We start from the raw sequence: 27772 nt of genomic DNA, 5'->3' as shown, positions 1-27772 counted from the left end.
TTCAAAGCAGCGCTAGTCATACACCTGAAATTCGTGAGGCGCCATTACTTATAATATTTGCAGCAAAGATCGATTTCTGGCTTGTGTTGAAAACAGACAACTGATCCCTTTATAAAACGTAATGAAGTTCAAAGGAGCGTTACGGTTGGCATGAGGACGTCCTCAAAAATGATAACATTTTTATATGACTGTTTTAACAGAATAGATTTTCATACATTTTGGGCAACTCAACAATACAAAAGAAAATTAAGATTTATATAGAGTCCATAGACAATTTCATATAAGCGCTTTCGGCTATATTCAGAAACTAAAAATAGGGCCTTACCTATCCTGAGCTTGAATTGGTTAAGGGTGTGAGTGTTGATCTCGTCAAGTCTCTTTATCATTCTTAAGGCGAACGTTGTCATGGTGACTATGTTATTGCGTCTTTCTGTGGGGTCCATGATGTTCTCTCGTCCAGGCTGAAGACCTGTGGCAGCCATATAAGTACTTCCAATGGTCTTTATTTTCTCGACCGTCGAGAACTCACTGATGGATAACAGCTGAAATCATGAATATTTCATATGATATACAAAATGTACATCCATATTTGATCATAAAAAGGCACATGGCACATCTATGGCACGTTATAGAACTCACGTGATACAATAACGCACATCTGCGTAAACATTAGCTATATATTTTGTGAAAAAAATAAAATTGATGTTTCTTTACCTGGTCGAACTCCGCGATGATCTCATTTAGGACACGGATACATTCTAAGCCGTTCCTATTGGCAGCACTCTGCTGATAAAAGTCCTGGAAGTTTGGTATGGAGGCAAACATGACCGACACACAGCCGTACGTCTCACTATACATGTCCTGTGGGTGTCAAAAGTACATTGTACAGAAGGACGAAGATTCTTCCTTATATTACAATTTAATGAGACTTAATGAACAACTGTTAATACGGATCTATAATTAAGGAAAACCATGTTTGTATAAAAAGGACATCTATTAATTGATTCAGGTGTTAAAAAAATCCCTTATAAATTATGTTTATCATTTCTCAAATTTTGTTTGGGATATAAAAGTCAATTAGTATAACTTGTTTACTCACGTCATCTTTGCGGTTACTCCTAATAAAGTAGTCCGCCACGTGTTGTGGAAGGATATTCTGAAGGAGTTGTTTGTTCACCTCTGCTGTGACCTTAACGTTTTCTGTGTCTTCGTTAAACTGCCGTCTCCACAGAAAATCTAGTCTGTTTGTGTATTCCACCTAAATATTAATCATGTGTGAATCAGAATTTGTATCATTTCTTAGGCTATCACATAAACTTCCTCTTTGAAAAAAGAACCAAACTAGTACTCTAAGCCATTTACTAACTAATACCCCACTACCCATTAAAATGAGAACATGACAACCAACCAACTGTTCCTGCACTACGTAGCCATAGTAACGTTTGAGAGCATGTGATGTGTCAAAACGCAGACAAGTACATATATGGAGTGTATGGACGTGGTTAATATGGCAACCAAATTTTCAATCAAAGAAAACAGATATTCACATCTACATATAGTCCCCATTATTACTGTGAGGGTTCATTTAAATTAACCCAGTAGTTTCGGCGGAGTTATTGGAGTTGTACCGACATTATTTATACAAAAACCACGGGACAAATAACGTTTACCTGGGACAATTTGATAACAATTAATTATTCATAGTCATCAACACAAAGGAACAAGGAAATAAAGTAATTTTTGCTCTAAGCTTACCTGTCTATCAAGGAAAAATAAGGTGACGTAGAGGACAGCCAGTAGGAGCGATGTTGTGATGGCCATATCTAGGGGAGGCACAGTGCTGAATCTGGTGAAAGGTCAAAGTTAAATGTTTATATTTAAAATGCAAATTCAAATAATCTGATTTATAAATGCAAAATAAAACAGAACCTTAGAGTCCTCCGTCCTTTACCAATACTTCAGATATCGATTTCTTCAAAGTCAGAAACAAGAATGATTCAACTTACTGCATATGTAGATCGGTCCCAAACAGTGGCACTAGGTGGAATACTAAATTGTAGATCACCATAACAACCAGCATTATGGCCATTTTAGTTAGGTAGCCAATCTGCAGAAAGACACACGTGGACGCTAGGCCCAACAGACTGATGTGTGTCCAGTACTGTAAAATAGAAACAATGTATCAAGTTTTGTATCAGTACTGTAAATATTTTAGGTAATGTAAAACATATAGGATTAATAATAAACGGTATTCTGAAATAATAAATGACATTTGTGACGTGGTGAGCAATTATGTGGTAAAGAAATTAATTCAACACGAGAAGAAAGACGAGTATTGCTCTTGGTTTTACATGTTATTCTAAATATCAGATTTCCTTATGACATTAACATTGCTAAGTAATGCCCAGCTACCCCACATTGGAGATCATAGCAATCACAAGACATTCTTTTTAAACAAATCCATACAGATATTTCGATTCCAATATCCCATAACTTGGCTGCGGGGTGGCAAAACTTCTTTCATCTTTCTGTTTGCTTTTGCACTTACGGTATTCTATCTATGCAGTCTTACAATACATTATCAGTCTTGAACATATCTCTATTGTCACTTACCACAGGTGCCCCGTGAAATACCGCCTCCTCAGTAGCATTGGCCACAGTAGTATTGGGCGTCGGTATACAGTTAGCACAAGCTTCATAATCTACCTGGAACCAGACATTAACAACTGAGACTATAATCACAGACAATATTAACAATAACAATATACTAATAAATCAGTCAACAAACCAATGCTAAAATAAACTAAAAATCCACAGAATTATACACTAGTACTAACAAAGTTAATCTCTAAGCTATCCAAGTGTTTTTGATGATTAGTAAACTATTTTATAAAGACTAACTACATCATATATGCAACCCAGCTAATTCAAGCGAAACATACTTTGATCATAAAGTTATATCGAGGATATAAAAGCGAACATTGTAATGGCACTTTACGTATTATTGACAATCTGTCTGTATGCACGAATTACGTGTTACAATAATTTCAGGTATGAGAAAACTGAGGAAAACTTACCACATTTATAACGGTGGACAAACAGACTACGGCCACGCACAGAGTAGCCAGTATGACCCGTACCAAAGCACTCCTCTTGGTCAAACCTGACAAGTGGGCCAGTATCCCTATAATCAACCCCTTGTCCTCGGAGATCTGAAATAAAACATTGGCCTGTTTCATTGATATACTTTCAGCGATAAAAGCATTAAAAGCCTGTCTCCCCAGTGTAAAATGTGAGTAAGTGATGAGAACGTGAATTATGGGAAATTTTAGTATATTTGTATGTGAGTGATGGGTTCGTTTGGGAGACTGTAGTATATTTGTATGTGAGTGATGGGTTCGTTTGGGAGACTGTAGTATATTTGTATGTGAGTGATGGGTTCGTTTGGGAGACTGTAGTATATTTGTATGTGAGTGATGGGTTCGTTTGGGAGACTGTAGTATATTTGTATGTGAGTGATGGGTTCGTTTGGGAGACTGTAGTATATTTGTATGTGAGTGATGGGTTCGTTTGGGAGACTGTAGTATATTTGTATGTGAGTGATGGGTTCGTTTGGGAGACTGTAGTATATTTGTATGTGAGTGATGGGTTCGTTTGGGAGACTGTAGTATATTTGTATGTGAGTGATGGGTTCGTTTGGGAGACTGTAGTATATTTGTATGTGAGTGATGGTTCGTTTGGGAGACTGTAGTATATTTGTATGTGAGTGATGGGTTCGTTTGGGAGACTGTAGTATATTTGTATGTGAGTGATGGGTTCGCTTGGGAGACTATAGTATATTTGTATGTGAGTGATGGTTCGTTTGGGAGACTGTAGTATATTTGTATGTGAGTGATGGGTTCGTTTGGGAGACTGTAGTATATTTGTATGTGAGTGATGGGTTCGTTTGGGAGACTGTAGTAAATTTGTATGTGAGTGATGGGTTCGCTTGGGAGACTGTAGTATATTTGTATGTGAGTGATGGGTTCGTTTGGGAGACTAGTATATTTGTATGTGAGTGATGGGTTCGCTTTGGAGACTGTAGTATATTTGTTTGTGAGAGATGATTACGTGTGTTTTGGGAAACTGTTGCATGTGAGTGATGAGACTCGTTGTCGCTTTCCTTATTAGATGACTGAGAGACGACTGACTTTCACCAAAACGATTGCGATGTATAATCCTCTCCTCATATTTTTATTTGCTTTCCCTTCTCATAACACACGACGTCTGATCCGATATACAGTTATATATATAGTTAGAAAACGACTAGGTATATGTATAATCGGGAATGTTACGACAATGACTCACCAGATAATCTCCGACGAAGCAGATGAATATCACAGATAAAAAGAATGCTAATCCCACACTAAAACTGCCGAACCAGGTATTACGTAGTACTCTGAAACACGAAACACAACGGTACAGAAATAGATATTTAATCGCTCTTGTGTATCATATTTTTTTTACTTTTCATTCATATTTCATACAATTTATAGATCTAATATATTACTTTTGATGGAAAATGGATACAAAGGCATCCACTTATCATGCCTTATCAGCAGCTCTAACATATTCATTCGTAATTCGGTTATTGGTTTCATATTCACACATCCGCCGTTGTGTGTTGTAAATGTGTTGTTATCATATAATTCTATGTCTCTTGTATACTGCATTGTCGATACTATTGCTATCTACTTATTTACTGTATGGATAAAGTTAAGACGCCAATTGAAGTTATTTCCCTTAACCCAAGAAATGAGATCATAAATAAAACACATAGCAGAGAAACAATACTGACGAACAAAAATGTAATGTATGTATCTTTTAACCAATGCATTCTTTAGAGTACGGATATATTTCTATTCCATCAGTTAATGAAAAATAAATGTCCGTTTAAACCTTACGACAGAATGACCTTCGACCTACTTTACTGACAGGGTGAACTTTGACATAACATGTGACTTGGTCACATACCTCCTAACCTAACATCAGAGTGACCTTTGAAATAACATATGATAGAGTGATATATGACCTATCCTAACGACAGAGCGACATTTGGCCTATCCTAACAACAGTGATATGTTACACACCCTAATAACAGTAATGTGTTAGCTACCCTAACGACAGTGACCTTTGACATACGTGTACCATATGACAGTGACCTAAGGTCAGACTGACATTTGACTTTCTAACGACAGTGCCTTTGGCCTACCCTAAATACAGTGACCTTTGACATAACCTATGAGAGATTGATCTATGACTAACCCTAAAGACAGAGTGACCTTTGACATACATTTATACCCTAATGACAGGACGCTATGCTACCTACCTCTGTTGTAGATATAAGTTATTATTTGTTTCAGGCGGAGTTATTAACCTTTAGCATATATGTAGTTTAATGAATGTTTTCCCCGTGGGCCATTATGTCAAAATGATAACATACAAAACTCCTTGACCTTCTTTAATAACAAACTCACTAATCCTACACACGGATCGTATTTAGTATAATATTTTCAAGCATGACCTTACCAAAGTCTGAAACGACATAAGACCTACCCACACGATAGGTATGAGCTATGACTTACCCTAGCGACAGAATGACCTGTATGATCTGTACAGCTACAAATATACCGGCCATACATAGCACCCCGATCCTGAAGGAGGGATTCGGTCGCCTGGAATACTCTTTCTCCATCCCATTCTTAAACGTCAGTAACAACCAGTTGAAGTCTCCCTCGGACTTCCAGGAACTGTGAAAAAAACAAAAAAAACCCAGAAAAAATATTAAAGACATTATATCATTTCATTTGTAAATTTTTGATTTTGCAACATTTGCTATTAAATCTTAAAGATGAATATGTTTTAGAAGAAATAAAAAATGAAAATTTCAGAAAAACGGCGGTGCAAAAGGAATAAAGTGGAATATTTTGAAATGAGATAATGATATTGGCATTTTTATAAATGCCTTGTAAGGTAGCATCAATGGCTCCAATTACAGTGTTTACAGCCATTGCTAACTAATAGTTGAGGTACATCAAATTTTTCAGCATCAGCACTATATGTTATATACCGTAAAATCTGCCCTCCAATTGTCCTTCCTGTCCCTTATTTCACGTCCTAGGTAAAGTTCTAAGAAGCTACCATTGGTATCAATGGTTTTTTTTACCATATAAAGAAACGACATTTAAAACATTTTAATTGGTATAGCTATCAGCCAGATTTCCTTATAGAGCTAAACATGTTTTTTCATGAAAATTCCTTCATAGATTTGGAACAAACTGTCGAGAACAACAGACAAACGGACGAATGGATTCTTGTATTTATATATTGGGGATATTGAGCATACCTTTTCTTTCCCAGATCCTTGGACTTCCTCGCTAACTCTGCATTGACCTCCCCCTGAAACTGCTGACTCAACGCTACTACACTGAAAAGGAAAGGGAAATTAAATTGATGTTCGACTGGATCTTATCCGACAGGTCATTTCTGTGTTTTAAATGAAAACAAAGGATAGCATCAAAATTTATTAAAGACAGATCTTATCATATCAACCAAATATTAATGAAGTACAGAATCTTTTTGATGAATATTATGGTTGGTATACAATATGTCGCCCTACACAAACCAATGATCGATGTGAGCAGTCTTCGATACCGATACCCGAAGATCGATATCGGTACCGGATGGGACGTGGAATTAAATTCTACCATAGCTGTTATAAGATTTCAGTACTGAAAGCTTAATGCATAATCAGAAATTGTCAAAAATCCCCTCATCTTAAAAAGTTTGTCTTAATATCGACTAGAACTCCTGGTTCCTGACGTTCCTATGTATGTTATTGTGTTTAATTTTTCTAAGCGTTGAGCCTCTTCCATAATTTTCTTTTTCTTTTAAGTGTCAATCTCAGTTTTCATTATTGCTTCAATTATAACAAACTTGAAGTCCACTTCGGCATCAAGTAATGAATAATATTCATACATACCTCTGGTCATCCACAATAGAGTTGAGGACCAAGTTGGAGTCGAGAAAGGCCAGACTCTACAACAATCAGCATAACCTTGTAAACACAGTGGTAGTTCTATACTACTCGTGTAGTTAAAGTATTGATCTACATATAACAATCCCTAATAGCATTTTATAGTATTATTTTTCAAAAGGGACAAATCCCTATACAAAAGTATATGATTTATCAGCTTATCAAATTAATATCCAAATAAAGTGAAAGTTTGAGCAATAGTTACATTACTTTTATGAATATAACATTGCAAATATTATTATCATATTATTGATTAAATATAGCCAAAATATAAAAAAGAACAAAAATTGTACAAAGTTAATTATTGGTGTAGATAGATGATGTAGATCTGATATTTATTTGTTATCTGATTTTATATGATCTGTATGATTGATCGAGAGTACAACGCACGCAGAAATAAATAAATTTTAACAACACACAACTATCACCTAGTTTGGTTTAAATAGTTATCTGTTCTTTACACGCAGTTCGTGAAAAGTTTGTTTTACGAATTGCATTTAGTTTTAGCTTCTTGAGATAGCGCCGATCTCAAGCCAAAGACACCTTAGTTATTCACTCTCACACTAAACTGTATAGCGATGACGGACGCCAAACACATTTATTCGCATGGATTTCTTTTCCACTCCTTATACGTCACCTGCGCTCTTTTGACGATATAACTAGTTGCATCCGTAAAAAGATTTTAAACGTGTTTATTTTGGAACGTATATACCCAGACCAAGCTGTCTGTTAAATATATATAAGCATATAAAATTTTACGTGTATTAAAATATGTATTTGGAAGGATCAGTGTGTAACTGGTGTCCTTTAATCGATTCTACTTTATTACTTTCATTATCATTTCGTTTCTACCTTTTATTTATGATTTTTTGGATTGTCTTCATAATGAAGATACTGTCAGACATTTGAAACATCATCAAATTAAGGTGACAAACATGACCTTGTGACCGACACCATTCACATGAAAACAGGAACTATCAACAACTAGCCCTGGGGGTCCATCAGATGATATCAAGTTTGTAACGAAAATCATTCGATATTGAAAAGAACGCTTCGTTTTAATGAAAAGATTGTCTATCTAATGGTGTTAGTCAGAATCACATATTGTATAAATAGCACACTTCTAAAACACCAATTCACTTCAGATGAAATATTTGAATTGTTTGCCTCTTGATTTGATATCGTTTAAAATATCGAGAAGAGTGCGTTTATTACATATCAGAGGTAGCAGGTTTATTCTGGGACTATAATTGGTGTCAAGGAAACTAAATTTGTGTAATATTTGTGGATGGCGACTAACGTGCATTAGTGTGCAGCGAACAAAACCTAAGGGTGCATTATCATAACTGTATAAAAACAATAAGAAATACGCCCTTAGCGAATACAACTAGTTTATAATATAAACATCTTCAGCGTATAAGAAATCTACAACAATTGTACTCATTCCATGGCTTTTGTTATTCTATCTTTGCATATTAGATAATTAGCTCACTTGTGGATAAGCATTGACTTTCTATTTCACATCGTTTTTTTAATTATGAGGCACTCGTATGGCGTCACAATTACTATCCGCAAGGGCAGATAACTTTGTATTATGCAGACAAAAATTATCAATATTAAATATTTGTTATGTTATCAAATTGTATATCTGTAATGTTAGTTTTACGTCGCATCCGAATTGTCATAGTTTTTAATAGTTTCAATTCTCCATATGTCAAATAATTAATAGAATTAATTGAATTAATTTGTTATAAAACTAATAAAAAACTGCTAATTAACACCAATTAACCGATATTAATTCAGGCTTGAACTGAGATAAATTACACTACATGAACAGAAACAAACCAATGCAGCAAAATGTGTCAATGATTAATTCAAATGCAAAGCAATGTCCAGCACCAAATCATATTGTTAAATGATTAAAACAAAACAACTATCTACTATGTGAGTTTTTCTCCCTTGTAAGCATTAGTGAAACACGGATTAGTACTGTTAGCCAATAACAAGAACCTATTACCTGTACTTACAGGAATGAGCTGTATAAAACAAACGGGATCATTTAATACTGTCTTAAGATGTTTCTTAGTGCACACTTATGACATGATATTTCTATATTATTGTTTAAATGCTCTTTTAAAGTACTACAAACCAATTAATTTTCCTGTCCCTTTTTTGTAAAACACAATTACATTAAAACACTGCAGAAGGTGTCATTATTTGTACCGGACATTACAGAAAATGGAAGTCTTCCGACAAGGGAAAGCGAAAATTGACATCCGCTAAGATTTCCTCTTACAAACTTGAATTAAGACAAATATTTAGTAATGCAAAAACTTTTCCAACTTCGTACAGAATAAAAACGAAGCTTTTTGAGCTCACATGATATAAAACTCCGTCATACAGAGACATAAGTCATTGTACCAGTATTATATTGTTATTAGTTACTACAATCCCGCCAATTTTTGGTACTTACTGTAACACTAAGTAGCTTGGTTGCCATGGTGCTGACTCGGAGGTTGGCGAATGGTTTGTCCACATTCCATCCCTCAAGATACTTTGATACGCGCAAAGAAGCTCGAAGGGAGCTCTCGTATCTTGAACGTATCTTTCTTCCTTCATCGAACTACAAGACAATATCATAAAAATCAATCATAGGGAATTAATTTCATTATAATTGTAGATCTGTTATAAGGGTCTACGAAGTAGAAAACGCTCAAACGCCTTTAAAAAATCAATTTCTATATGAAAATTATTGTTTGTTTATATTAAACTATCATTCATTAAGTCAAATTGAAAGTTAATTTTGAAAGATACATTTTTCTAAAAGTGTAAAAGCATGATGCTTTCAAGATTTATTTTAAGGCAAACAGGTAAGAACTAAACAGAAGATATACGAATATAACACAAAAACAAAAATCAAAAGATACAATCCCTATCTTAACTCCATCATGTTTACACCTGCCTTACACCTTCAATGTATGACTTGTTAACAAGGACAAACCTCTCTAGTCTTCGGAACGATAAAATATGTTTCTATATTGTGTTCAGAGAGATAGGAATTTCGACGGCCTCCATAACCTGGTTCTACTTTGAATTCGCCGGAGAGGAAACGAAGTGTATTCTCTGTTATATGGACTTTTCTGAAAAGGGAGAAAGGATGTGTTACTAAAAGATCAAAATATGACAAGAAAGAAACATAATCAATTGGGAACTGTCCGACCAGCATGACACTGCCCGACCAGCATGACACTGCCCGACCAGGGTGACACTGCCCGACCAGCATGACACTGCCCGACCAGCATGACACTGCCCGACCAGGGTGATACTGCTTGACCAGGGTGACACTGCCCGACCAGGGTGGCATTGCCCGACCAGGGTGACCCTGCCCGACCAGCATGACACTGCCCGACCAGGGTGACACTGCCCGACCAGCATGACACTGCCCGACCAGGGTGACACTGCCCACCAGGGTGACACTGCCCGACCAGGGTGACCCAGGTGACACTGCCCGACCAGGGTGACACTGCCCGACCAGGGTGACACTGCCCGACCAGGGTGACACTGCCCGACCAGGGTGACACTGCCCGACCAGGGTGACACTGCCCGACCAGGGTGGCATTGCCCGACCAGGGTGACACTGCCCTACCAGGGTGACACTGCCCTACCAGGGTGACACTGCCCGACCATGGTGATACTGCTTGACCAGGGTGACACTACCCGACCAGGGTGGCACTGCCCGACCAGGGTGACACTGCCCGACCAGGGTGACACTGCCCGACCAGGGTGACACTGTCCGACCAGGGTGACACTGCCCGACCAGGGTGACACTGCCCGACCAGGGTGACACTGCCCGACCAGGGTGACACTGCCCGACCAGGAACTGCCGACCAGACACTGCCAGACCAGGGTGACACTGCCCGGCCAGCATGACACTGCCCGACCAGGGTGACACTGCCAGACCAGGGTGACATTGCCCGACCAGGTGACACTGCCCGACCAGCTGACACTGCCCGACCAGGGTGACACTGCCCGACCAGGGTGACATTGCCCGACCAGCATGACACTGCCCGACCAGGGTGACACTGCCAGACCAGGGTGACATTGCCCGATCAGGGTGACACTGCCCGACCAGGGTGACACTACCCTACCAGGGTAACACTGCCCGACAAGCGTGTGACACTGCAACTCACCCGGGACATCCTCCGGACTCCATATGATTTGCCAACGTGACGTCATCAGACCAGACGTCATACTGCCACTTGGACAGACCGAGCACGCCACTGAGTACCATGCCGCTATGAATACCAATCCTCATGTCTACGTTGACTCCCGTGGCCTCCCTCACGTCCCTGATGGCCTCGATCATTTTCAGGCCCATATTAACACAGTTAATGGCGTGGTTTGGGTTGGGCACTGGCAGTCCACATACACAATAGTAACAATCACCGAGGATCTTTATCCGCATACATTGGTTCTTCTAAAAACAAAAGTCACAGGGTTCAAGTGAAGGTCGATTAAGGTCATCAGGAAACTATCAAACATATAATAAACATAGCAAATATAACAAAATATTCAAACACATGTTTCAAGTCAATCCTACAAAATAAGAGAACAGATCTGTTTCATAAAAGGCATTGTTAGTCGAGAAATCACTTTGTCTGCATTTCTCCTACTAGCCATTCACTTCGTTATCATTAGCCTAATTATAGCGATTTTCCGCTCACCTCTCAACAATCAAGTTCTATTTGATTTCTAAATGACACTTGCTGATAGAAGCTGTAAACTGAATTTTTGTGGCGATTTATTTTCGCGATCTATTTTGATAAGATTGCAAATAAAATTAGCTGGTTTACAGTAGGGCGAGAAACACACGCGCAAAAAGAAAAAAAACCCAACATATTCTGAATTCTAAAATGATTAGTTGCTAGAAGTTAGTTTAGGAGAGTTTTAAAAATTCATTAATCGTCGAATATAAATTTTAATAATACCGGAAATACAAGACAAGTTGAGACATTGGTGCAAAGTAATCATTATTGAATATATTAATGAAATATTTCCTGGTTTTGCAGTATCAGCCTTGTGTTAAATGACCAATCAGAGCGCTCTTGTACATGTGGTTTAAACGACAGCATTGTGTCACCACGAAAATACCACTTGTCATTTTCAACCGTTAGAAAATGAAATATATAATCGTTATGAGTATACACCACATGTCGCATTTTAGTTTTTATGATACAAAATGTACAGGCGTCTTAACCTTAAGCAGGCATGGAAAGAGTAAAGATTATATATGTAGTTCGGAGATTGAGGCCAAGGTAGAGGTCAGAACATAGCCAGCCATACCTGTCCGCAATGGGTTATATGATTATGTTAAAATCTATAAATAAAAAACCGCGTGAAATAATTAATTAAGGACGAGAATGTGGCGTAATATAACAGTTAATGTTGGCAACAGAGACAACCTTGAGTGGAGATAATTAATTTTACTTAGAAAGGTCAGGCAGGGTTTGGTATATACTTACCGGTGTTTATACTACTTTAATATAAACATTGACTCATTATTAAACGGCAGGCGGTCATATTAATTATGACGGGAGTGAAACTAAATGTAAATATCAGTATAAATATGTTTGCCATGATATTTAGTTATACAAGTTGAAAGTCTTAATATATTCCTCTGTGACGCGTGTTTCTGTCAGTGGAAGGTGTTGGACAAGAAAGTAGCTGACACTTCAGCATTTCTTTGAAAGACATGAAAAGTAGTCCACAGGAAAACTAGTTGGCACCTTGGTCGGTATTTTTAACGAAAAAAAGATTTATCATGAAAAACGTCTTGTGTTTTGAAGGTTATTGATTGCTATCAACTTTAATGGCAGAAATAATAGAAATAATACACTTACAGAACGACAGTCAGGTCTCTCAATATAATCCGAAGATGTTTTCATGACAACATAAACGCAGCGAGAAGCGGTATTATGACAGATAATCCATGTTACTATGGTAGATAATCTAGACTACTATTCAGTATATGAGGATCGTATTGTGAGAGATAACTCCACCTATACGAGGGTGGTATTGTGACAAATAATCCAGTATAGATGAGGATGGTGGATATACATACCTCTGCCAGCTGATCAAATCGGCCAAATAGTTCATTCAGCATCTTGACTAACTCGGACGCGGTACATTCCGCAGCTAAAGGCGTGAAATTCACTATATCAGCATAAAGGATACTGAAATGGAGAGTTTACATCATAAAGTATGTAGAATGAATAAATGAAAACCATATCAACACGACGCTACATTCAACAAAGTCTGATTGACGCCATTCAAGAAGAAAATCGTGAACCCCGCTATATGAAATACCTGCTAACGCGCGTTATTCAATTTGTCTCCAATCCAGGGAGAATTAAAGACCTTAAATCCCCCAAGAAGGCAATTTAATGTTTAAATATACATTGTATTTAAGGAAGAAAACCGTCAAAGAGAAAAAGAAACTAGAATGTACTACATAAGCGGTATGTTAATTCCAAACGAGAAGTTTATTGGCATACACTGTAAATCTAGGCGAAGTAATATTAGATATACGAATATATTAGAAATAATAATACCGAGGAATAAGCAAGTGGACAGACATCCATCTGATGCCACATGGGATGAGACGAAGTGTTTTGAAATGATATTAGACTGCCAAAGTTTCCCTGATCGTTAGTCTGCATGTTTTAAGAACATTGTGTTGTTGAAATAAACAAAACATAATTAAATGCGTTATTACATGACTGGACTTCATCCAAACACATCAATCATGCTGCCGATAGCCCCATGTATCAGAGTGACGGATATGAGACTTCCGGACATTGCTCAAGTAACTTTATTGAGTTCCATTTGACTGAGCTTATTTGTCAGGTGAATATTCCAGGACTATTCACCACAGCAGGACCTGTCAAAGGCAAAGGGAACCGAATGGCTAGCGATGGCCACTGGTTGTCTGATGTGGCAAAATGATTCTGACTATACACATTATTTAGTGTCTATAATACAAAACCAGAAGGGACTGTTAAAGTACAATGAAAGATAGATTAACCAATATGTGTTCTAAATAAATCTGGTTATCTCTAGAAAACAGATTCATTACCAACTGATGGTTACTTATGCATTACTATATCCTAAGTAACCCATGTTGTCTGATACAGACTCCCGTTCCCTGGTCTTTTTTCAGTTGATGTCAATTCGTGAACACTTCGATTACTATTGTGAATAACAATATCTGACCAAATGTACCTATGTAATAAAATACTGAAATGAGATATCGGATAAAAGCATTGTAGTGACAATTAATATTGTTTGCGATCATGGTACGCTATCCAAGAGCGATTATAACCAGAAAGTGGCTGTTGGCTGGATAACAACCTTTCGCCGTGTACAGATTCATCAATGGCATGTAAAATATTGATTGTTCCATATATGAGGACATTAAAGCTAGACTAGCTCTATAGTGTGGTCAAACTTTATTTATCTCCACTTACAAGGGTCTGCATCCTGGCGTCCATATGATGACAAACCCACACACACCTAAAGACGCATTTGAACTAATCCTTCGCCCAGACACTAGAGCGTGGAAAGATTAGAATTGTGCTTTAGTTTTGTGAATTTCTACAGAAAAAAAGTCTAAATATTTAGTAGACAAACTCTTCATAAAAGATCTATTTTAAGTGGATACCCAGTTAAGTGTCATTTGTCTATCAGGCATCACTTATTCACGCATAGTCGTAAAAATTGATGTAACAAAACAGAATATGACAGAATGGGAATATTCCAATAGTAATCTTAGAGGTGGGATTGGAATGGTGTTATTGGATATTCCAATAGTAATCTTAGAGGTGGGATTGGAATGGTGTTATTGGATATTCCAATAGTAATCTTAGAGGTGGGATTGGAATGGTGTTATTGGATATTCCAATAGTAATCTTTGAGGTGGGATTGGAATGGTGTTATTGGATATTCCAATAGTAATCTTTGAGGTGGGATTGGAATGGTGTTATTGGATATTCCAATAGTTATCTTAGAGGTGGGATTGGAATGGTGTTATTGGATATCCCTATAGTAATCTTAGAAGTGGGATTGGAATGGTGTTATTGGATATCCCTATAGTAATCTTAGAGGTGGGATTGGAATGGTGTTATTGGATATCCCTATAGTAATCTTAGAGGTGGGATTGGAATGGTGTTATTGGATATTCCTATAGTAATCTTAGAGGTGGGATTGGAATGGTGTTATTGAATATCCCTATAGTAATCTTAGAGGTGGGATTGGAATGGTGTTATTGGATATTCCAATAGTAATCTTTGAGGTGGGATTGGAATGGTGTTATTGGATATTCCAATAGTAATCTTTGAGGTGGGATTGGAATGGTGTTATTGGATATTCCAATAGTTATCTTAGAGGTGGGATTGGAATGGTGTTATTGGATATCCCTATAGTAATCTTAGAAGTGGGATTGGAATGGTGTTATTGGATATCCCTATAGTAATCTTAGAGGTGGGATTGGAATGGTGTTATTGGATATCCCTATAGTAATTTAGAGGTGGGATTGGAATGGTGTTATTGGATATTCCTATAGTAATCTTAGAGGTGGGATTGGAATGGTGTTATTGAATATCCCTATAGTAATCTTAGAGGTGGGATTGGAATGGTGTTATTGGATATTCCAATAGTAATCTTAGAGGTGGGATTGGAATGGTGTTATTGAATATCCCTATAGTGATTTTAGAGGTGGGATTGGAATGGTGTTATTGGATATTCCAATAGAAATCTTAGAAGTGGGATTGGAATGGTGTTATTGGATATTCCTATAGTAATCTTAGAGGTGGGATTGGAATGGTGTTATTGGATATTCCAATAGTAATCTTAGAGGTGGGATTGGAATGGTGTTATTGGATATTCTAATGGTAATCTTAGAGGTGGGATTGGAATGGTGTTATTGGATATTCCAATGGTAATCTTAGAGGTGGGATTGGAATGGTGTTATTGGATATTCCAATAGTAATCTTAGAGGTGGTATTGGAATGGTGTTATTGGATATTCCAATAGTAATCTTAGAGGTGGGATTGGAATGGTGTTATTGGATATTCCAATAGTAATCTTAGAGGTGGTATTGGAATGGTGTTATTGGATATTCCAATAGTAATCTTAGAGGTGGGATTGGAATGGTGTTATTGAATATCCCTATAGTAATCTTAGAGGTGGTATTGGAATGGTGTTATTGGATATTCAAATAGAAATCTTAGAGGTGGGATTGGAATGGTGTTATTGGATATTCCAATAGTAATCTTAGAGGTGGTATTGGAATGGTGTTATTGGATATCCCTATAGTAATCTTAGAGGTGGGATTGGAATGGTGTTATTGGATATCCCTATAGTAATCTTAGAGGTGGTATTGGAATGGTGTTATTGGATATCCCTATAGTAATCTTAGAGGTGGTATTGGAATGGTGTTATTGGATATCCCTATAGTAATCTTAGAGGTGGGATTGGAATGGTGTTATTGGATATTCCAATAGTAATCTTAGAGGTGGGATTGGAATGGTGTTATTGGATATCTCTATAGTTATCTTAGAGGTGGTAGTGGAATGTTGTTATTGGATATTCCTATAGAAATCTTAGAGGTGGTAGTGGAATGTTGTTATTGGATATTCCAATGGTAATCTTAGAGGTGGGATTGGAATGGTGTTATTGGATATTCCAATAGTAATCTTAGAGGTGGGATTGGAATGGTGTTATTGGATATCCCTATAGTGATTTTAGAGGTGGGATTGGAATGGTGTTATTGGATATTCCTATAGTAATCTTAGAGGTGGGATTGGAATGGTGTTATTGGATATCCCTATAGTGATTTTAGAGGTGGGATTGGAATGGTGTTATTGGATATCCCTATAGTGATTTTAGAGGTGGTATTAGAATGGTGTTACCAGATATTTCAATAGTAATGTTAGAGGTGGGATTGGAATGGTGTTATTGGATATCCCTATAGTGATTTTAGAGGTGGAATTGGAATGGTGTTATTGGATATTCCAATAATGATCTTAGAGGTGGAATTGGAATGGTGTTATTGGATATCCCTATAGTAATCTTAGAAGTGGGATTGGAATGGTGTTATTGGATATCCCTATAGTAATCTTAGAGGTGGAATTGGAATGGTGTTATTGGATATCTCTATAGTTATCTTAGAGGTGGGATTAGAATGGTGTTATTGGATATTCCTATAGAAATTTTAGAGGTGGTAGTGGAATGTTGTTATTGGATATTCCAATAATAATCTTAGAGGTGGAATTGGAATGGTGTTATTGGATATCTCTATAGTTATCTTAGAGGTGGAATTGGAATGGTGTTATTGGATATTCCAATAGTAATCTTAGAAGTGGGATTGGAATGGTGTTATTGGATATCCCTATAGTGATTTTAGAGGTGGGATTGGAATGGTGTTATTGGATATTCCAATAGTAATCTTAGAAGTGGGATTGGAATGGTGTTATTGGATATCCCTATAGTGATTTTAGAGGTGGGATTGGAATGGTGTTATTGGATATTCCTATAGTAATCTTAGAAGTGGAATTGGAATGTTGTTATTGGATATTCCAATGGTAATCTTAGAGGTGAGATTGGAATGGTGTTATTGGATATCCCTATAGTGATTTTAGAGGTGGGATTGGAATGGTGTTATTGGAGATTCCTATAGTAATCTTAGAAGTGGGATTGGAATGGTGTTATTGGATATCTCTATAGTAATCTTAGAAGTGGGATTCGAATGGTGTTATTGGATTTTCCAATAGTAATCTTAGAGGTGGGATTGGAATGGTGTGATTTACCTGATGTTGGAATGCTGCTGTACATACAGGTCGTGGAATGGTGAGGGCTTTGGCCGCTTACTGAGGACGGTGATTCCTTCCTTCATCTTTTCTACAAGGTCCGGCGGCATGCAACTGTTCAGCAACTCCTCCTGTGGGATGGATCAGTTGAATATAGGGCAACATAGCATGCACCAAATGAAACCATCTGAATATTGTCTCATAAATAAAAAAGTAAAATTGAAATATACATATATAAACAGCGGGGAGACTTCGAGCACCGAGAACATCAATCGGATCTTGTAAAAAAAAAACAGGGATGATAAGCAGACTTATATGTCTCCATCAAGGATCAAACCCGGGTGGACCGTACTGAACTCTATGCAAGCTATTTGTTCCACTCCTTTTGCATTATTCTTCGTTTTCATATAGGCAATCATTAACAAAGCACAAAATGTGACAAGTTAAGCAAAAGCTTGACATTCTCTATAAATACATTGGCATTATATTACTGACCTGTTGATGTTTTTCCCGTTCCAGCTTGACCATAGACTGGATGGAGTTGCGAGCCTCTAGGAATGTGTTCCTGTGGGTGATATCCGTTAGGTATTTATGGTACAGACCTACCATGTTACCGCAAAGGAGGATCACAAGGTTACATGCAATCTGTCAGACAAACACAGTATTTATCTAAATCGTACAAGATTATTAAAAGTTGCTGGTCACTCTCAATAGGAAATAAATGGTTTTATAGTACAATACTAGACTAAAGTCAAGTATGCTGTAAATTCAACTTTTTATGAGAATATCCAGCTAGCATAAAGCAAGAAATTCAAATATCAGTTCATGTTAAAATGTCAATATTAACTAATCCTAACATTAATCATCTAATAGAAAAAGTGATCATTATCTTTTAGATAATTATTGTATCTTGTGAGGGTTTAGAAAGACAAAACTGGCGAGCTAATGATATATTTTTATCTCAAACAATGGCCATGTATTCTTCTATCCACCAACATTTTCAAATAATGTTTCATTCAGCAGAAATTGAGTCTTGTCACAGATTATAATTTAAAAATACAAATGTACATCTAAATTAAATCAAATCAAATATATTAGAATACGTTTGAGTTGGTTTTAAACAATGTTAATTAACAAAGTTATTATATAGGTTTAATAGATATTTTACCGATAGATAAATTGTTTTTTATCAATACATATGTAGATAATGCGATATGAGCCATTTACCTGTGGAAATAAGAAATCTTTATCTTTAGTGAGAAAGCCGACAGTAGCAGTCTCTAGAATGGTGGTGAGAATACCGAGACACAAGGACCATCGTTTAGAGAGAGGCAGCATCATGTGGCAGACGAGCGTCGTGTAGAAGACCACAGCGATATCGTCTGGAGGTTCGCGGTGTGCACCTGGTACGTTGTAGTAGATGTTGATGACGGCGAGGAGGAGCAGCCACGTGATGACGGATATGACGGAGGGACACTTTAGGTAGAGTTTCTCAGTCACCACCACCACCATGATGCCCAGCATGCCTAGCACCCCACAGCCCAGCGTGGCAATGTGGACCTGTGTGGTGGCATCGCTAAACGTCTGCAACAAACCACACAATACATTGGAATCTCAGAACGTTTGCCATCATTAAGTCTATTTTTACAGCTTAAAAATGTGTTTTTTTATTGATGAAAAGTTTTCATTGAAACATACATTAAGTGGTCAATTCTTGTAATAAATGTTTCATTTCCGCCATATCTAAAGATCAGCCTACCATTGATAGCATTGCTTACCCGGACTAACAGAGAAAACGCATTTATGTTTTATGTAACAGAAATGAAAATATAGTTATATTTAATTCAACATGTTTGATAATATGGTGCATATTCTTCAACATGCTCAATTGGGGTATGATAGGTCCAGAAGAAGCCGTTACGATGTGGTATTCTCATCAAACAATTGCCTTTGTCTTGTTGACATGACCCCTTCACATAGAAGACATCGGAGGACTGACTTTCACAGATTTTTACTTGTGAAAAAGCGACTAGTTTTAACAGGATATTTGTAATATTTGTTTTTTCCCGTGAAATTGCATCCTTATTATCTGTTTCACTTGATCAGCGGATACGAAGCATACTCAGATGTGTCCCTTTGTGGACTGAATGGGAACATGTTTGGCCAGCAATAACACAGTAGCAGCATGTGAAACCCGGGTTGACAGATGTCATGGAAGACATTGAAATTACACGCAATTTCATATCAATGCTTTTATATCAGAAACATAGTATATCCTCTTTTAGCGTTAGCTGGTGACATTAACATTTGAATCGATATATCAAAACTATCTTTTGAACTTTCCATTAATTCTCTTTGACAATGAAATTTTGTAAAGAAATAATCCCATTCGTAAGTCCTGAATCAAGTTCTGTAGTTTTTAGTACCACACTGGTCACATAGAATGTATGCAAAATTAAACCATAAATGAAATTCGGAGAAAGTCTTATAAACAACTTAGGGTCTGGTGGCCCTCCTCTACCATGTCTTATACGTTTTGTTAAATATTTCTGAATGTTATTGTGAATTTATAATTAATTTGTTGTTTTATAATTTTGTTTGCAGAAAGCTGATATAGACTTTGCCTGATATCAAATCCTTTCGCATATGTAATGAAAGTTGAAATGAAATATTTCGGTATGTTATTTTAAATCTATAATTAATATATTGCTTCACACTTTTGTTTGACGATAGCTTTTATAGGCTTTGCCTGATGTCAAATCCTGTAGCAGATGTAATGAAAGTGGAAATGAAAAACTACCATAAGAAAAAAAAAGATAATTGTAATTCGCAAAATTAAAAACGCAGCAAAATAGCTCCTGATCATTAAACAAATAACTCGTGATAATTAAACGCGAGATGTATTGATTTGTGATAAATTCAGTGCCACGTCATTTAGTAGTGGTACTACATACCAACAGTGTACACAACTTACCTCACAAACAACAAGATGATAGGCGATCACACTGATACTGACGCTGATGGTCAAGGTAAGGAGGGCCACCACCAGTGTCCTCTTCATCATGGCACAGTAACACTGGTACATATCCTCTATCTGTAGGCTCCGGAACGTCTCCTATACAACGGTAAATATATAACGGCGGTAAAACAATGAAGGCTTGGTTTTTTATGTTCAACGTCCTATCAACAGATAGAGTCATTCTAGAACAGCCGTCTCTCGCGTGTCTTTCTGTTTTAGGAGGCTGTGGTATCTTCATGTTGTATCTCTTTGTAAGAGTGGAAACTCTTGTCCATTTCATAGTGCTATCTCACTGAAGCAAGTCACCACAGACACCAGGTAGAACACCGGTTCCGGTCACATTATACCGATAACGGGCAAACCAGTCGTCACACTCCCTTCATTCTGAACGTTGAGCAGGAGTAGAAATCACCATCATTATAGACGATGATATGACTCAGTCAGGGAACAGAACCCCATCATAAATTAAGTAAGGCGGTTTCAAAGGATACGTTAGGAAAATAAAGTCAGTTAGGAAGAAAATGACTCCAAATTAAGCCGCATTTTACGATCATTCAATGGAAATAGCAGGTACAATGCTTATGTCCTTGTTGTAAAATAATGAAAATCGTTTTAATGAGATATACTCTTCCAGTGTGATCGCAAATTATCTTTTCAGTTTTTCATTTTTTCCCTTTCCTTACAGATACTCCACCGCTGACACAGCATAATTAATACTCAGCAATTGAACAATTATTAGTGTTTAATCGTATATATATGACTAACTAACACAAAAAGTAATATCAAATAATCAATATCATAATTTTACTTTTGGTTCATGTGCAATCATAATTTCATTTTATATAGAACATATTTTGCCATGGATTTTTATCGGGGTGCAATTTATTATTTTTAATATTAGAATAAAATAAATTAGAAGCTTAAACTTTTCAATGGTGGTAATGGTGTTAAGAAAGTAACTTTTGTAACAGGCTAAAAATGCAAGAAAAATACTAAATCGGCTGCTCCTGTTTTTAATAGAGAAAACAAAATAATTTGTCAGCGGTGGAGCATTTTCAAATGACATGTACGAGTTTCATTAACATGCAAAAATAATCAAACGTCATTTTTCTATAAAAGGAAATCGGTTGTATTAATTTTAAAATGTCAACAGCATCAATGGATGTGCATGTTAATAACGAGAAGAACAAAGATGTTAGGGCACCGCCCTGGTAAACTCAGCGTTTTGGAAATGCTTTACAAGTACCATATTGAGAATTGCAGAAAGAGCATATATAATATCAGATCATACAACGCTTGTATAGTGTACAGATCCTCTGTGTTAAAAAGGAAACTTTTTCAAACAACTTTTTTCATCAAATACGTGCCATTCAGTCAACCTTACATAGAAATATCTTCCAATTCATCAGCAAATTTTCATATGAAACTGATCTTAATTGCAAAGTAAAACAATATTTCAAAATTTCAAAACAAAACATTTTCCTTCACGAAGTAATCAGGAAAGTACAAAACAGAAAACAAATCGCGTTAAATATATCCCCTTTATATCTTTACCATAATTAATTTCATTCAGCTGATGTTAAGTCCTTTGCCGGGAGCTATCAGGTACAACAGCGGGGGTGGCGACAAAATTAACTAATTAATATATACCAATCATCGTCCCACGGGGAGCAATCATTTATTACATCAAATTAAAAATGATATAATTTTACTGTATCGTGGGTTAAAAGTAAAAAAAATCCTGTGTGATTTAATAGTTACAGTTTAATGTTCATCGTGCATTCACGTCTAAAATGTTTATGTTTAAACACTGATTTCCCAGCGGAAGTTGTTTAATTGAACTTTCGGAGTCAGCATGTCGTGTTAATCAGAAAAGCATCATAATTACTTCTACAACCATGAGTTCTTAGCCGAGAAGTAGAGTATAAAAGAGCGCAATAATAATGGTATAATGCACCTCATGAATGAGAAAAGTAAATAAGTAAACGAATAAAATGGTATATAAATGGTAAATAAATGTTAAATAAATAAATAAGATTATATGAATAATAAAGTCAATTGATAAATAGATAAAGATTGTCAGTGAATATATTGAAATAAGTTGCCAGTTAGTGGTATAAGAACAAACGAATAATAAATGGAAAATGAAGAACGAACAAACAAACAAAGTAATGATCATGAAAGCGTGAATAAATGATTTACCTTTATGTGCGCTAGTGAGATCTCCTCCCATGATGACTTGACGTTGGGTTGGTAGGGCGTCCCGTACTGGCCCGGGGGTGGGGCCTGCCCGAACAGATAGGAGGTCGCCCGACCGGACATTCCTACTTTCCTTTAATCCATAGAATCCTACAGACGAACAAAGAAAACACCATTATTACACCACCTCTCCGTATCCACTCTACCACCTCCATTTTAATGATGGATGAAGTACAGTTGCTGGGAATTTAGTCATTCATATTCTGAACTGTGCAGAGTGCAGTGAAAACTTGCGTTGTGTTACATAGTGTGGGATCAATGAGAAGAATCAATGACGTTTCTCCTGTAGTGCCACTGCCTACTGGCAAAGTATACAGCTTTGGTAATGAAAATAGCATCACCACATACAATCACGTATAATTACGGCGGACGAGCAGTAGTATGCGGACATATCGATTGTTATGTAATAATGGTTTCCTGGCAAAAATCCGCCACGAAAATAAGTTCTCCGCGACTAGTTCCTAAACTATCATAGAAGCCAACTGTGCAACTGTACAAAGTTCATGTGAAACGTCATTACGGTTTACTGATTGATCACGTGGTCTCCTATGCCAATTTATAGACCAACACCTAATATTCCCCGAAAAATATATATAAACTATGTGTTCTCCTTAATTATTTTCCCTGTTGTAAAATACAAGTCATGTGAACTATTCATTATCCTCAAACAATCACATGGTTCCTGGTTGTGCACATTACGAACGCGGTAAAATAATACAAACAAAAAACAACGCGAATTAAAATGTTCTTTGACTAGGATTTATGCTTTCTTTCAGTAAAGGCACAGAAATATCATCAATCATTTTACATGTTGGCATGGTATACCTGTAACGATGAATTTACAGTAAATATAAAAGATATAGATAACTCCACTGTCACATCATGTAAAGACGTAAAGAACAGTTATGATCCTACTGAACTCTGTCACATCACCTCTCCTCTCACCAACCCAGTCTCCATCCCAAAATATCTGTGGTAACATAAACACATCATTGCTTCGTTTGTATAATATCTAAAACGTATATAAATACAGAAATAAACCGCACATTAATCTTGTTAGCATCAGCCGGTCCAGTAAAGTGTTTGTGACATACACGTCACCTTGTGTTCCGCCCGCTGGACAGTCACGTTATCCTGTCTTATAAAAGTCACGTCTCGCACCTCACAGAAAACACCCCTCCGAGGAGGTGTCTTCTAAGCTCGAACCTCACAGAAAACACTCCCTCTGAGGGTCTCTGTCCTCTTATAGAACCCAGCCTCCCCGGGCAAGTCCTCTTTATAGAACGCAAAATAGCAAGCACCACAAAACGTACATGTAGTGGACTGACCGCTTGTGACCCTGTCTCATAAACTATATAGAAACAGTCTCAGCAGTACATTTACTGGACGTGACGTCGATTTATGTGTGCTACATAGAGACAAAGTAGAGCCTCGAAAAGACAAAAATCCATTTGTCACAATTTTCGTACGAAAGCTATCATCAAATGTTTTTGAAATAATACATCAGAAAAAAAGACGGCTTATATTGGTTTGTATGATATAAGTACAATGTAAGACGAAAACTATTTTGGTTCCTTTGTATTCTTACATGCGTAGCTTGGCGACTTAGAATTGCAATAGTATGATAGTTCAATTTAACATTGACAACACTGCTGAATTAGTTTGTTAACCACACACTCAGAAATAACATTTGTTGGTATAGTGATCTTTTACACATTAAAGTTACTATCGATAGTTCCAAACACCAACGGATCACGAAGGCAATATAAACTATTAATATAGAATATTTTTATAACAGAGTTGAACTTCGTTTGACACGCAGATCAATAATACGTGTATATGGTATATGAGTATCGTAGATAATAGTGGATTAGGCAGGGTAACACTAACACCAAGGCGATATCGATGTAACGAAAAACTACGTCAACAAAGTCAGTTATATCATTATTCTATCTCACGTTATAGATACGATTTAATGTTGTTTTCTTGTGATTTTGTTCATATTAATAAAACCGTTCAAATGATGTTACATGTGTTTAGTAATTGTTTTTAATTCCAATGTATGATTAGATAATGGTGAAACAGAGAATGTAATGTTTCACAAAGCAGGTAGGATGCAGAGAGAAGTATATGGTCATAACCAGTGTTTCTTAAAATATCAGATGTATTTCGGCGAGGGTTATGATTTTTTTTTTCTCTCTGAACCGAGTCAAAAATGCAGCTTTTATTTCAAGCCATTGATCGCATACTCTTTATACTACAACATTAATTAAAAGACTTTTATTTCAGCTAAAGGAGGCCAAATATTTTAAATATGTCCGTCTTTCAAATAATGTTTTACCTCGTAAGTAGGTCAGTCGAGTCGGGCACATTATGAAATTCTAAAATATAGTTGTGTCATTATTTAAGGACTTGTTTTTAATGAGTTGATTTTTTTATCTTCGTTCTATAATCTATTCAAATTTATCCTTATGCATATAGTTCAATTTACTATATAGAAAATCTCTACTCTTATGAAATTCTAATATCATGTTGGGACTCTTTTTTTCTCTATGAAATCATTACGTCTTTACATTAGCCAATCAGAAGCGACGTTACAAATGACGACGGCAGTTGTTCTTTTGTGGGCTGATGTTCGTTACAAGTAAAATTGAAAAAAAAATGACTTGGTAGATGTATCTCGACTACGTCATTGCTGGTCGCAATATGATTAAAAGTAGACTTTTTTGTAAAATATATACACAGACTTCATTTTGTTTTCATGCGTAAGTATAACCTATGGCTGATTTGTGCCATTTCGTTTTAACCGTATCTCGTGTTTTCGTGGCGAAAAGACGAAAAATAAAACACGAAAAGACATGCACGCTAATAAGCGCCCTAAATTTTCGTATTTTTTGGGCGAAAAGACGAAACTTAAGGTTTGTTAATTTTCGTTTTTTCGAGGCGAAAAGACGAAATTTATGATTCTTGATTCTCGTCTTGTGGCCCCGAAAAGATGCGAAAAGACGAAAATTAAAGGCGCTAATTAGGGTGTCTTTCCGTGTTTGACTTTTCGTCTTTTCTTGGCGAAAATTTGTTAAGATTTAATTAAGATATTCAATTTTCGTCTTTTCGGGGATAGATTAGTCACCGTAATAATCACAGCTTTTTTTCCTTTTTTTCGAAAAAAAACCCCGTCATGGATTTTATATAATATCTGATAAGCCATAAATCTATTGTACAGTAGATAACATTATAACAAGCTAGTTATTTCCTTTATGGGCCGTAAAACTCAAACAAACAAACTTTACGCGAAATTAACATATATCCGTCTTACTTCCTTTCCTAAATTCATCGATTAGTTTCATGATATGATATGTTCTTATGTTATTATTATATTTTTTACAACTATGTTTAATTCGGAAACGTATTGGGTCTCTAACCGTTTGTGAACGTTCAAATTTTTCTTTAATTAATGTGATAACGAATATGGTGTGCTATACTTTAAAGCCTAGCATTAAAACCTCGAAATTAACTTATAAAAACTTAATTGAGAGGCTAACTAGGTCCATATTCATAAAATCATTTGATTACTAATTAGGCTTAATTAACGTACGTGTCTGTATAATTTAGTTAATGTAATACATTGCTAACATAGACTAGATCAGACTTAATGACAGCGGTCTGATTGAAGTAGTCAGCGACGACAGCAACCCCCGGGCACACCGACGGTTCCAAAACACCGGGTGAATTACGACCCCCATAAACCGAGCCCGTGCCTAATAAAGCGCGGCTCCCAGAGACAAGACAGATTAGAGTATTTAGGCTTGTCAAAAAAGGAATAAAAATGTGTATCAAAACATCTCGGGTAATTTATGTGAATTGTCCCCTAAGCTAGGAATGAGACAACCATGTCGGATTATAAAACACCTTTCAACAAATGCAAGTCAATAAAATAAATGTACATGTACCTGTAACTCATAGCGGATTTTAAAATACCTTAAAAAAGATGTAGACTGACTCATCTCAAGCAACAATGTGACAAGTCCCATGTATTTAAATGTTTTCAAAAAAACCCCACTTAACAATCATAACGTCAAAACGTCTTTACCAACCAAATACAAATTCCGTATGTAAATCTATACGTATTGTTGTAGGGCGTAGTGATTGTCAATTAATGCGTGGTAATTAGGACGACGATGGGAAACATAAGTCGACCCGCGTTATTGAAATTAACATTTAATTTGCCTATTATTTAGAAATGTCCAGAAAGTTATGATCAGTGGAGTATTTAAGGTAAGCTAATAATTTTTGGGACTCTACAAAAATTATTGGTTTCGTCTCACAGTTACATTTAAAAAATTAAATGTCGTCTCGGTAAAGTTATGTACCTTTAAATACAATGTATCGAAAAACAGGAGTTGGAAATTAAGCCATTTGCAGTATAAACTGATGAATGGGTACAAACTTTATAATTCATTTAGAATGCGAAATACTATTGGAAAGAATTCCAGGACGTAAAGTGAAATACCCGTCAGACTATGTTTATCATATTTTGGACCAAGCCGTGTTGAG

The 27772-nt window shown here is 36.5% G+C and overlaps 1 protein-coding gene across 3 annotated transcripts in view; it reads right to left on the bottom strand.

Annotated features, from left to right (window-relative positions):
- Positions 1–27772, bottom strand: part of LOC138315103 (adenylate cyclase type 2-like) — a 57206-nt gene that overhangs the window by 3557 nt on the left and 25877 nt on the right. For all 3 annotated transcript variants that reach the window (XM_069255847.1, XM_069255846.1, XM_069255848.1), the window contains exons 2-21: positions 23162–23308; positions 20915–21055; positions 19168–19524; positions 18436–18585; positions 17941–18071; positions 13197–13308; positions 11266–11552; positions 10077–10215; positions 9549–9698; positions 7022–7077; positions 6386–6466; positions 5625–5789; positions 4348–4438; positions 3078–3212; positions 2614–2706; positions 2007–2161; positions 1756–1846; positions 1100–1258; positions 715–861; positions 326–542 (exon numbers count right to left, since the gene is read on the bottom strand). In XM_069255847.1, the coding sequence (XP_069111948.1) occupies positions 326–542; positions 715–861; positions 1100–1258; positions 1756–1846; positions 2007–2161; positions 2614–2706; positions 3078–3212; positions 4348–4438; positions 5625–5789; positions 6386–6466; positions 7022–7077; positions 9549–9698; positions 10077–10215; positions 11266–11552; positions 13197–13308; positions 17941–18071; positions 18436–18585; positions 19168–19524; positions 20915–21055; positions 23162–23281 (2977 nt within the window). In that variant the 5' untranslated portion in view covers positions 23282–23308. The remainder of the gene's footprint in view (positions 1–325; positions 543–714; positions 862–1099; positions 1259–1755; positions 1847–2006; positions 2162–2613; positions 2707–3077; positions 3213–4347; positions 4439–5624; positions 5790–6385; positions 6467–7021; positions 7078–9548; positions 9699–10076; positions 10216–11265; positions 11553–13196; positions 13309–17940; positions 18072–18435; positions 18586–19167; positions 19525–20914; positions 21056–23161; positions 23309–27772) is intronic.

This window comes from Argopecten irradians, chromosome 2, assembly GCF_041381155.1.
Source record: "Argopecten irradians isolate NY chromosome 2, Ai_NY, whole genome shotgun sequence".
Taxonomy (NCBI): Eukaryota; Metazoa; Mollusca; class Bivalvia; order Pectinida; family Pectinidae; genus Argopecten; species Argopecten irradians.
The sequence above is the reverse complement of the archived record's forward strand: the minus strand, read 5'-3'. Positions and strand labels throughout refer to the sequence as shown.